The sequence below is a fragment of the Nansenia antarctica genome (genome assembly GCF_963989245.1).
Source record: "Nansenia antarctica genome assembly, chromosome: 10".
Taxonomy (NCBI): Eukaryota; Metazoa; Chordata; class Actinopteri; order Argentiniformes; family Microstomatidae; genus Nansenia; species Nansenia antarctica.
Window position 1 is genome coordinate 13,923,526 of NC_137680.1, and position 12,889 is coordinate 13,936,414.

The 12,889-nt window shown below is 45.8% G+C and overlaps 1 protein-coding gene across 1 annotated transcript; it reads left to right on the plus strand.

The window, feature by feature from the left end:
* Positions 1-575: 575 nt before the first annotated feature.
* Positions 576-3,401, plus strand: LOC308167030 (riboflavin transporter 2-like; the record flags this gene model as incomplete). The annotated part of the gene is made up of 3 exons (XM_080541375.1): positions 576-1,603; positions 1,975-2,098; positions 3,189-3,401. 3 exons carry the CDS (start codon positions 576-578, stop codon positions 3,399-3,401), a joined length of 1,365 nt encoding a protein of 454 aa, XP_080397501.1.
* Between the last annotated feature and the right edge of the window lie 9,488 nt (positions 3,402-12,889).

Here is a 12,889-nt window from a genome sequence, read left to right on the forward strand (position 1 = left end):
CGCCTGTGTATCCCCTCCCCCTCGTGTCAGGTGCGTCAGAGACGCGGAAGCAGAGTGTGTGTGTGTGTGTGTGTGTGTGTGTGTGTATGGGTGAGAGGGAGAGAAAGGGGGGAGGGAATATAGGAACGCACAGCACAATACCGCCGGCTGATGTAACAGAGAGAACGCTCTGACCACAATGAAGTGAGAGAAGGGTTTCACCAAGAGAGACATAGGAAGAAAAAAGTGTAGGCAGTCCACTTCCTGACTCCATCGCGAGGTAATATGATCCTCTCTGTTCCCTCATGACTGGGGGGTCTCTCTGTCTGGAGGGGATTAAAAAGTGGTGTCTGGGGAAGTATAAGGAGCTACAAGCCTGTGTGATTCCATCTGTCTCATTCTTCGGCTTAGCCTTACAGCTGATTAGGCAGCGCTGTTGATGTGATGTGAGGGTGGAGTGAAAGAAATAACCATGAATTGTCATTGGTTATTTTTGCCATTGATAATCAAATGATGAATTGTCACTATTGTGTTTCAGATTGCCAACACAAGTCCCCCCTGCTAGTCTGCGTCTGTAACCCCACCTCTCCACCACCATGTCTCTGCTGACCCACGTCCTGGCGTGCCTCTTCGGCATGGGCTCCTGGGTGGCCATCAACGGCATGTGGGTGGAGCTGCCCCTGATCGTACCAGAGATCCCAGAGGGCTGGTACCTACCCTCCTACCTCACCGTCCTCATCCAGATGGCCAACGTCGGCCCCCTCGTCGTCACCCTGATGCACCGCTTCCGCCCGGGGACGCTTGACGAAGGGCCGGTCATCTACTCCATCGTGGTTCTGGGTATCGTCGCCACGTTCCTCCTGGCGTTCTTCTGGAAGCACGCCGTGGTGCTAGGGGGCTCTCTTCACAGCGTGCCCCTCCTGGTGCTCAGCTTCCTGCTCTCCGTGGTGGACTGCACCTCCTCTGTCACCTTCCTCCCCTTCATGATGCGGCTGCGTCCCCAGTACCTCACCACGTACTTCGTAGGGGAAGGCCTCAGTGGACTCGTGCCTGCGGTGGTGGCCCTGGTACAGGGGGTGGGAGTGGTACACTGTCGGATCGCTGACCTGGCTAACGGGACCCTCGGTAACGCCACGGCGGGGGACGGTGGAGAGCTCCAGGCCCACTACCAGCCGGCTAACTTCTCCGCCCAGGGCTTCTTCATCTTCCTCAGCCTGATGATGGTGGTGTGTCTCGGGGCCTTCGTCCTGCTCAACCACCACCCGGCCGTGGCACGGGAGAGGCAGAGTGAGCGGTACCTGACTGAAGACCTGATGGGCGAGAAGAGCGGGCAGGGCCTGTCTCTCCACGGCCACCCCTCGGAGCAGAAACCCATGATCAGTTCCCTGGAGGGCCTCAAGAGGGAGCCGCGGAGCTCCTTTGGAGCAGGGACCTACAGTGGAGCGGAGTTGATGTTTATCTTTACAGTCCTAGCCTGGGTTAACGCCCTGACCAACGCAGTGCTGCCCTCGGTCCAGTCCTACTCATGTCTGCCCTATGGGAACCAGGCCTATCACCTGGCTGCTAACATGGCAGCTTTAGCCAATCCCGTGGCCTGCTTCATCGCCATGTTCCTGCCCATAAGGTAAGCCCTGCCTCCGGTTACGTATTATTACTGATACCCCATTGCCAGAGCCAAGACTCTGGGGTTGAAAGCAGTCAGTAGCAGTGAGTTAAACAGAGTTACGGCTGAATTCATGTAATGTTTGTTATTGTGCGGAAAAGTTCAACAAAATGTAAATCAGAAAGCAGAAACCCATGATCCGGGAAAGCAGAAACGAAATAGCAGAAACCCATGACCCATGATCCGTTATTGTGCGGAAAAGTTCAACAAAATGTAAATCACTCTGAAAACGTCATACTTTAATCTGAGGAAGAAATACAACCCTTGTAGCTTGGCTAAATAGTTCACCCAAACATCTTGAATTTCTGTTTACCTCCTGTCTCCTCCCCCAGGTCATTAGTGCTGATGGGCGGTCTGACCATGGTTGGGACAGGGTTTGGGGCATACATCATGGGCATGGCTGCTCTGAGCCCCTGCCCTCTGCTGGTCGACAGTGCCTCAGGAACTGTACTCATAGTAAGACTCTTTCTTCTCAAATTGTAGAAAAGGAAATGCACATTAGTTGATACAGTTTGCCAAAATATCTCGTATCATATATATATATATACACTCACCAAATACTTTATTAGGAACACTATACTAATACACTATACTGGGTAGGGCCTCCCTTTGTTCTCAAAACAGCCTCAACTCTTCGTGGCATGTGACTGGGAAGGGCAGAACTAAAGTCATTGTCATGTTCTTGAAACCAGTTTGAGACGACTTTTGCTTTGTGACATTTAAGCAATATCACACGAGAGGGAGTGTGTTATACTGAATATCAGCACGGCTGTGATTCGGTCGTAGGTACGAGGCCGATATTCAGTATAACAGCACGACCTTGAGTGTGATATTGCTTTTATACAACAGTTCTACAGCGCGATTTATTAGTTAACAGTAATAAACGACAATAGATTATGATTTGTTTGTTTATTTAATCATAAAAATAAACCGAAAATAGTTCCGCAACTGAATTTCAAATGGACTGTTGCCTAGTAACCTGAACACAAACATGTAGTCTAATTAACGGTCATTTAGTAGAACATCTGTGCGGCGGAGTGATACATATAGTTAAAGGTCCCAGTGCTGTTATACTGTATATCAGCACTCATGGAATGACTCTTGTCCAATCAAATCCAATCAAATGACTTGGTCGGAACTAACTGTTGTATAAGGTGCATTATCATGCTGGAAGTAGTCATTAGAAAATGGGTACATTGTGGCCATGAAGGGATGTATGTGGTCAGCAACAATACTCGGAGAGGCTGTGGCCTTCAAGCGTTGATTGATTAGTATTAACGGGCGCAAAGTGTGCCAAGAAAACATTCCCGACACCATTACACCACCTCCACCAGCTTGGACTGTGTACAGGTGTTCCTAATAAAGTGTTCGGTGAGTGTATATACAGTATACATGACTAACAAAATGGGGGGTTTGAGGTCAAACAAGGCTACACCACAATGACTGCAGGTCAATAAGACTACTTACTAATGGTCAATCTATGCCCTTTAAATACTTACAAAAGGGATATATGTTGTTTCTAATGGTTATCTTCTCTGTGTTGTAGGTGATAGCCTGGAGCCTGTTTGTCTTGACCCTGTCCTATGTCAAGGTGATTATTGGTGTGATCCTCAGGGATGAAGGCCACGGCGCCCTCGTGTGGTGTGGAGCGGTCGTACAACTCGGCTCCATGCTGGGGGCCATGTCCATGTTCCCATTGGTCAGTGTCTACGGACTCTTCAAATCAGGGGACCCCTGTAACACCAAATGCCCAAATTAGGACGCTTTGGGCAAAATGTTATTTTATTATTAAAAATGGCTTAGAAACTCACTGTAGAATACACTAGTCTAAACAAAGCTTACACTGGATTTATCTTTGTCATGTAAGTTTTCAGTTCTAAACTGTTTCTAACAAGGCTTTGAATTCTCTGATCTGTCTCACCCCAAAGCTGATGAGGGATCTGTCCTAGGGGTTATATTATATCTGTATTATTCAGATGGTTATTGAATTTGAGCACTGTGGGCAGCTGGGCTGGTTCCCTACTCTACTGATGTGTGACAGCAGAAGACCAGACCTTGAAGGTCCCAAAGACCATGAAGTATTTTACTGCAGAGCTTTTTAATATTCCTTCTTTATAGAAGAGATAAAAGCAATCTTTTACTTGAAGGTTAATCAAGTACAGTGTAATGAAAGTACTGTAAAAGTATTACTTTACTTAAAGTGATATGTTACTGTGGCATTAAAACTAAATTGTGCCTTAATGTAAGAGTTTCTAAGACTGCAAATGGCAACTTAAAGGTTTCTGTATACCGTTTACAAGTCTAAGTTTTATGTGTTGTTATTTTTTCAAAGACAAAATGTTAGTTACAGTGTTTTACGATTGCTAACTCACCATGTTCAATACTGAAACCACAGTTTCACAACTCTTCATACAGTCAGCAGAGCAGAAACCCATGTGAACAAAACTGTGACTCTTTCTCTGTGATTTGTGCATTGCTTTCATACAGAATGCATTCAATGACTACGTTCTCCAAATGCCATAACACTTCTCTCATTCAAACTCCCCCACTTGCAAAATACTATGTATTTGCAACACATTTTTTCATTGCTAACATACTGTGTTCAAAACTCTGAAGAACACGTTCAAAACTGAATTATTTGGTGCAATTTTGCAGTAATCATATTCCTATCATATATGACACAAAGCTCGCAATAAACAGTTTTTTTGCACAGTGTTTGAGTGTGCAGATGCTGTTATTTTGCACTCTATTGATACTCTTCAGTTCTAGCACCTCAGCAAAGTCTGATAACGGATGAGCGGTGGTATTTTCACTATTTGCAGTAATCATATTGAAATGTCTAGAAAATATTAGCAGAATATATACCGTACAATGAAATGAAATAGACTAGATGCATTGCCAGGGAAGACATTAGATGTGACCAGATGCAGACCAGAGGGTGGACCAAAACCCTCAGGAGAGACATTTTTGGTGTGATTGCTATTGTATTGTAGCCCTGGAATTTCTGTTTTTCTTTTTTTACAGTATTTGAACTTTGCATCTTCCACTTTATTTTTCACTTTAAAGTAAATGTAGTGTACTTCTTCTTGTTGCCTAATACTTTACAGTTGTACAGTCAACTATTCTGTTGATGATGATTACTATAAATCAAACCATTTTTATAATGAAATATTCATTCTTGTGAAAATCATTCAAACTATGTAATGCTCCCTGTTGTTAGTATTTTGTAAGTCAGAATGTTATGAATGACAGTGTATGCTTCTGAGTGAACATTGTTGACAGTGTGTGGTTGAACGAGCTTCTTTTGAGACATGAATGAAGTCATTGGCCAACATGAGTGTTACGAATGCAGACTGTATGAAGAGTTGTGAAACTGTGGTTTCAGCAGGGGAGGCTGGTTCATTAGGTGCAATTGGGCAATGCCCCACCAAAGGGAGAAGAGAGAGATTTTTTTTCTATGACTTCTAGACAGTGTTGCTTCTGAATATCATAGTCCAATCAGCTAGTGTTCTGTGGAGTATATCATAGTCCAATCAGCTAGTGTTCTGTGGAGTATGTTCCAATCAGCTTCAAGTCCCGCCCCTTTCGGGGCAACTTTCAGTCTACTCGAAGTTGCACTAGGCTGTTCTCGTAGACTTGCATGTAAAATCTATTTTGGTAACTTCAGGCCATTCGGTCAATTGTCTATGGGGTTTTGGGACATGCACTGAAAGGGGCGGGACTTGAAGCTGATTGGAACATACTCCACAGAACACTAGCTGATTGGACTATGATATACGCCACAGAACACTAGCTGATTGGACTATGATATTCAGAAGCAACACTGTCTAGAAGTCATAGAAAAAAAATCTCTCTCTTCTCCCTTTGGTGGGGAGCCAGCCTCCCCTGCTTGAGGATATTACAACTGGACCTATTACCGAAGTCAAACTTCGTTTGTGGTCGCAATCTCCGCGCAATCTCCGCGCAATCTCCGCGGCTGTTAGGCTGCTACTGTTGGTGTTTTGCGAAGCCAGAATACACAAACTCGACCTGAAGGTAAGAGAGTCAGCTAAGATAAAAGCTACTTCAAACATTTAGTAATATCGTCAGCATGGTACGTTTTCTATTGTCGTCTTTTAGCTTGTTTGTTTATGTATTCAGCACACGCACACACACACACACACACACACACACACACACACACACACACACACACACACACACGCACACACGCACACACGCACACACGCACACACACACACACACACACACACACACACACACACACACACACACACACACTCACACTCACACACTCACTAGAGGGGATGAAGAGGTCTGTACAGGGGGGTAGGGGGGATGAAGAGGTCTGTACAGGGGGGTAGAGGGGATGGAGAGGTCTGTACAGGGGGGGTAGAGGGGATGGAGAGGTCTGTACAGGGGGGTAGGGGGGATGAGGAGGTATGTAGAGGTGGGTAGGGGGGATGAAGAGGTCTGTAGAGGTGGGTAGGGGGGATGAAGAGGTCTGTAGAGGTGGGTAGGGGGGATGAAGAGGTCTGTACAGGGGGGTAGAGGGGATGAAGAGGTCTGTACAGGGGGGTAGAGGGGATGAAGAGGTCTGTACAGGGGGGTAGAGGGGATGGAGAGGTCTGTACAGGGGGGTAGGGGGGATGAGGAGGTATGTACAGGGGGGTAGAGGGGATGAAGAGGTCTGTACAGGGGGGTAGAGGGGATGAAGAGGTCTGTACAGGGGGGGTAGAGGGGATGGAGAGGTCTGTACAGGGGGGTAGGGGGGATGAGGAGGTATGTACAGGGGGGTAGAGGGGATGAAGAGGTCTGTACAGGGGGGTAGGGGGGATGAGGAGGTATGTACAGGGGGGTAGAGGGGATGAAGAGGTCTGTACAGGGGGGTAGGGGGGATGAGGAGGTATGTACAGGGGGGTAGAGGGGATGGAGAGGTCTGTACAGGGGGTAGAGGGGATGGAGAGGTCTGTAGAGGTGGGTAGAGGAGATGTAGAGGTGGGTAGAGGTGATGAAGAGGTCTGTAGAGGTGGGTAGAGGGGATGAAGAGGTCTGTACAGGGGGGTAGAGGGGATGAAGAGGTCTGTAGAGGTGGGTAGAGGGGATGAAGAGGTCTGTACAGGGGGGTAGAGGGGATGGCGAGGTCTGTACAGGGGGGTAGAGGTGATGAAGAGGTCTGTACAGGGGGGTAGAGGGGATGGCGAGGTCTGTACAGGGGGGTAGAGCTATTCTCATGCTAAAATCGACTGTAAATCCAGATTTTAAAGTTGATATTCTTCCCCGTGGAGCATGCCCCCATAACCTGTGCCCCACCCAAAATGTTTAGCACCAGCCGCCACTGGGTTTCAGTATTGAACATGGTGAGTTAGCAATCGTAAAAAACTGTAAATGCTTTGTACTGTATAAAATAAATGCACACTATTTGAGTCACATACTTTGTAGTGTGTAAAATAAATACACACAAACTGAGTTATATGCTTTGTACTATATAAAACACAAATACACACAATTTGAGATACATGCTTTGTTTAAGTTATTGCAGTCTTGTTGCAATGCACTGTCATTATGAATCATGTCAAATAAAATATATGAATGTCTATTTTTGGTATTTGGTATTTTTGGTCACTATCAGTTTTGTATGGTTTGTACGGAGCCCCCCTGGGGTCACATGGTAGATTTTTTTTTTTTATGTGTGAATCTGTTCCCTCGGTTTAGTAATCCGTTCCCTCGGTATTGTAATTCGTTAGGTTAGGGTTATGGTTAGGCCCTACAAGCCAGAAAGATCGCAAGGATTCTAACCCTAATGAATTACTAAACCGAGGGAACGAATTACTAAACCGAGGGAACGGATTACTAAACCGAGGGAACAGATTTACTAAACCGAGGGAACAGATTCACACATCAAATATTTTTTTCTACCATGTGACTCCAGGGGGGCTCCGTAGGTTTATGACTATTGCTTGCATGAATATAAATACAATAATATTGTCTGGTCCCGTACCTCTAAAGGTTGGCCACTAGATGTCAGTGTAGGATCATAAGAATAATTGAGTGTGAGTGAGTAACACGGGTCCTTATCCAAGCATGCAGCTCAGCTCTATGAAGACTCAGATGTGGTCCTCAATCCAGCACCAGCAACAACCAACAACCAAAAGAACATTATGCTTATTCTGAATTAGAACATAATTATCAATGACTATAGCATTCAAGGCTTCCCTCATCTGAGGCTTAACAAACATAAGCTGTAACAAATTCATTTCAATCACATTTCCTAAAGCCCTTTCAGAATAGAGGCGCCTATTGTACTCTATCCACCACAAAGTTGCTCACTGTATACATTTACCAAGGTTGCATACAGTACACAAAACTTTGTCAGTTAAATAAAAAAAACTTGCTTCAGACGGCCGCAGTTTCCTGTCTTTGATTTTTTTTTGACATGAATCATTATAAACTTTCCCTTTCTCTCAGATTCCTGTTTTTCAAATGCGTCCTGAGATTGCTCAACCTGCGTATGTGTAGGAGTGATGCATCCCTCTGGTGGGGGTATTTCCTCATCATGTCTAGATGACTTCCCCCCTCACACTCAGCAAAGGAGGCTGGTGGAGATAGACATTGGAGGACCCCGGCTCATTGTAAAGCATGGAATGGAATGAGGAAGTGAGGTATCAAACATGTGCAGGTGTGTGCTCATCTTCTTCTCTAGTCCATAGAGATATACAGAGGGATTAAGGAAACCCTAGTCATAGTCTGATTCAGACCCCATAGTCCCAGAATGGACATCTGGCTTCACCATCTCCTGTTGTCTCATACCATACAAATGCATTTTATGTCTGTTTGTGGTTTCAATGGTTATAGCATACTGGGGCCTACCGATAACCTAAACACAGGTGGTGACCTTTAGTAATGCAGTGATGATAGTTTTTGTGAAGACAGAAAAACCTAGTCTTGCAGGTAGGGTGCCTAATCAATATGGATGTGGGGGCCGTAGTAGCTCAGTGTCAGCTGAGCAGAGCTGTCTGTCTCTGTCTCTGTCTCTGTCTCTCTGTCTCTGTCTCTATGTCTCTGTCTCTGTTGGAGCAGAGCTCTTTGTCTCTGTTTCTGTCTCTCTCTGTCTGACTCTGGCTCTGTCTGTCTGTGTCTCTGGCTCTGTCTGTCTCTGTCTCTGTCTCTGTCTCTGTCTGTCTGGCTCTGTCTCTGTCCCAGTCTGTCTCTGTCTCTGTCAATGTGTCTATCTGTCTCTGCCCCTGTCTCTGTCTCTCTATGTCTCTCTGTCTCTCTATGCCCCTATCTCTGTCTCTCTATGTCTCTCTGTCTCTGTCTCTGCTGTCTGTGTCTTTCTCAGTCTCTATCTCTCAGGGGCTCAGAGCATCTCTCTCCTCTCTCTCTCTCTCTCTCTCTCTCTCTCTCTCTCTGTCGCTGACCAACTCTCCATCTGTCACTCATCCTTTCTCTCCTTCATCTCAACTCTCCTTCCTTCTGTCCAACATTCTCTACCTCTCTCCAGGTCTCTTGGCTGACTCGATCCATGCGTACGGCAGACTTTGTGATCGTAATTTCAATTTAAAACATATGAGGGGAAATCCTAGCCTGTGCTGCTCTTTAATGGGCCGACGTGGAATTGGAGAATGCAGAGAATGATTGAATCTTGTGTGAAGGCCAGGAACGATCTGGTCTCGCCTGCCGTTATGCAATCGACCACCCCACCTCCCCCTCCCCCCCCCCTCGCAATGCGACGTCTGGTCAAAGCCAGCAAGGGGGGGGGGGGATCTTCCACGTCTGGACCAGACACAAAAGGAATCTTTCTAAATGATTCAAGACAATATTAAAGGAGCACGGACCTATCATATGAGCCAAATGAGATTAGATTCACCCACTTCAAATGGTGCAAGAAAAGATTTGACTGGTTTTGATATTCGTAAATGAATCTTTTTACACTGTGATGCTTGACATCCTATATTTCCTGGCAGATGGAAACATATGGATCCTATAGGAACCCTGCCACGCTGTAATATTTATATGATTATGTCATGTCTGTTTCCTCTCTGCTCTTTCCACCTGCTTGGCTGAGTTTGAAAGTCTTAGGAGCAAAGGCCAGCTTACTCTCATGGTGTCAAAACTACCGCTTTGTCCAAACTCATCAAAAACGCCTTTTCCTACATCATTGTATCATTCGGGTCTGTGGAAAGAAGTGAGACTTGTGTTTTTCCATTAAGTCCATTATACACTTTATATGACCTGGCATCATTCTTTTGTTGCAACAAGACACAAAGTAATCAAAACTTAAAAGCAACACTTAGCCAGTGCACTTAGCAAAAAGAAAAGCTTTTATGATAAAACATTCATATACAGTCATAATAAAGCAGGCAGGTAATCTTTGGAGATGAGAGGGTTGTCTTGCGGTTAGTTCCAGTATGGGGGTGGTGTGGAGTAGCTGTCTGGCCCTAATGTCATCCCCCTCCCACCCTTTATCAAGCAGTCCTATTCCACTGTAGCGCATAGACAGCCAGACCTACATAGTACCCTACCATACATACTCTTTAATTTCAATAGGTCGTGCTTCTGTGACAGGATGTTTTGGAAAGTAAAGTAGTGGGAAAGACCGCTTGTGACAGACTTGGCCTGTTTGTGTTCTCAAATGAATGCTTTGATATCTGTCGGAGACCAGTATGGTTACAGTACCACCATGAATGACATCGAGCCACACACACGAGAAAAGTCAGTATGTAAGTCAGTAGCACGCACACACACGCACACACACACACACACACACACACACACACACACACACACACACACACACACACACACACACACACTAACACATACAGTATCATCACAGCCCAGCCTTCTGTTAACACAATAATCAGCAGTTATGACTGTTCTCTTTGCTACATGCACACAGTAGGGAATTGTATAAAACAGAATGTCCGAACTGCGGTCAGAAAAGGAAATACCTCTATATTTACTGGGGCCTTTAAACGTGGAGGCACTTCCTTGTGAGTCCTCAGCGAGTCGTCTGTTCAAGGCCAAGAAGCAGGGCATTCATAACTGATTTGAGATGGATCACAAAAAGTCGCGCGCGAGGGGAATAGCTACTGGATCACAAACGGTATCAGGTGAGGCAAATGCACTGGGACACGAACCTGGAAGGCAAAGTGAAACGCGTTCGATTATGAAGGTTCCAGCTTCACGGTTCTCCACGGTTCTCTCCAGCCACAGACTGTTTGCTCGTTTACACTTACAGCATGTGAGAAAAAGGCTGTGGTTCATCCAATAGTTGTTAGCTGCAACAAACAATTTGAGATGAATCTTATTGTAATACATTTTTACAATATGATATATCAGATATCTTATCATTTTTTTCTGATTTTCATGTTCATCAGTGTCCAAATCTCTAGCTTGTCATGGCAGCCTAGTTCACTCTGATGGAGAAACGCACTAAAACCCTCGAGCGTGGCAGTCCTGCTCTCCTCCATGTCGGGAAAGCTACTCACAGGGGGGTGGGGGGGGGGGGGGGGGGTGTGTGAGGTCACCCCGAGGTCGCCCAGAGCATCCATTAGAGGCCTTATTTAGTGGATTACTCCTTTAAGAGGAGCGATTGGCCTGCAAAGACAAAGAATCATTACCCTCGGCCGCCCCCACCCTTACCCTGCCAACAATCAATAACGAGGGATCATTAGAATGAATAGACGGACATTCTCCTTTTCTCCGGATCCTTATTGTGAAATCAGTGTCGAGGGAAATGAAGATTGAGCTGGGTGAAGGCGTCTAAAAGCCTCCAGTGATTGTCATGAACTCATCTTCAGTACCGGGGCTGCATATCGGAGAGTGTGCACCCACCTGAACTCTGACTAGCCTGTGCTTTTAGCCCCATTAAGAGCATCCGACATGTTGAGTGTTGTATACACATCAACAACAACAACACACACGCACGCACACATGCACACACACACACGCACGCACACATGCACGTACGCACATGCTCGCGCCGCAATACAAATCACAGGGTCGATTGCAACACAGTACATATGACTTTCAAAGTTTATTTTTTTTATATGAATTAAGAGCTTTCCAAATGATATATGAATGGCCTATCATAGTGTCATAGTGTCATCATAGTCAATGAGTTTAATAAGAGGGTACAGAGCTCCTATTTATAATATCAATAAAAGGACAGTCTCGGATGATTTTCACTTCTTTAAGTCTCTTCGAGCAGAAAACGTATGTCCTCGTCTGAATTTTATAAATCCTTGCACGACATTTCACGCATCGCAAAAGAGAGAAAATAGTGAATCAAGTTGAATGATGGCAGATGGTGAATAAAAAAGACGGCACCGCTTTTTCCAGTCGCATCTGGATGTCTTTCTGAGTGTCTCTTAAAGTGTCTTTTAAAAGGTGATTTGTCTGTGTGTCCACAGTGATGTGACCGTGTCAGTGGGTCATCTGTTGGTCCGGTCACGTGCTCAGGCGCTCTCATGTGGAGCGAGTGCACCTGTGGACACACGCACACACACACACACACACACACACACACACACACACACACACACACACACACACACACACACACACACACACACACACACACACACACACACACACATACAAACACACACACACACACACATACACACACACACACACCCACACACACACACACGAACCAACCCCTGCCGCCTCACTCCGTTGGAATGGCAATAAACACTATCCTACACAACTTGGGTAAAGACAGATTTATCACCATCTCAAAGTCGGTGTAATGACGAAAAAACCCATGTTGTTTCCCCTCTTCACTCACTGCGCACACAAAATGATCAATAACAGCCCCCTATCTGCTTCGAGGACGAAACAATATCAAAGTCTCACAGTATGGTCAAGCAATCACCAGTTAAAGCCTCTCTTAAAGCCACCCCACGGCTTATTCTCAACATGGCCTCTATAACAGAGGTATATCCTGGATTTACTGCCTGCAGATGGCCCAGTAGAAGAGGACAGGGCAGCCGGAGAGCTCTACCACTGTGCCTATGCGATGCACTCACTTTATAAACGCAGGAATCAAGAGCTCTGTGGGAATACAATAGGATAGGGAGCAAAGCTATAAAGAAGTTGTAAATCTACAAGTCTGAGGCTTCTATAGCAGATTCCAGTGCCTAGGGGAGATGGGGGCACGTGGGCCCCGGGGAGTTGGCGGCACGCGCTACAATCATTAGGATGATCTGTTTGTTTTTCTCTCGTTCCGCGAATGCA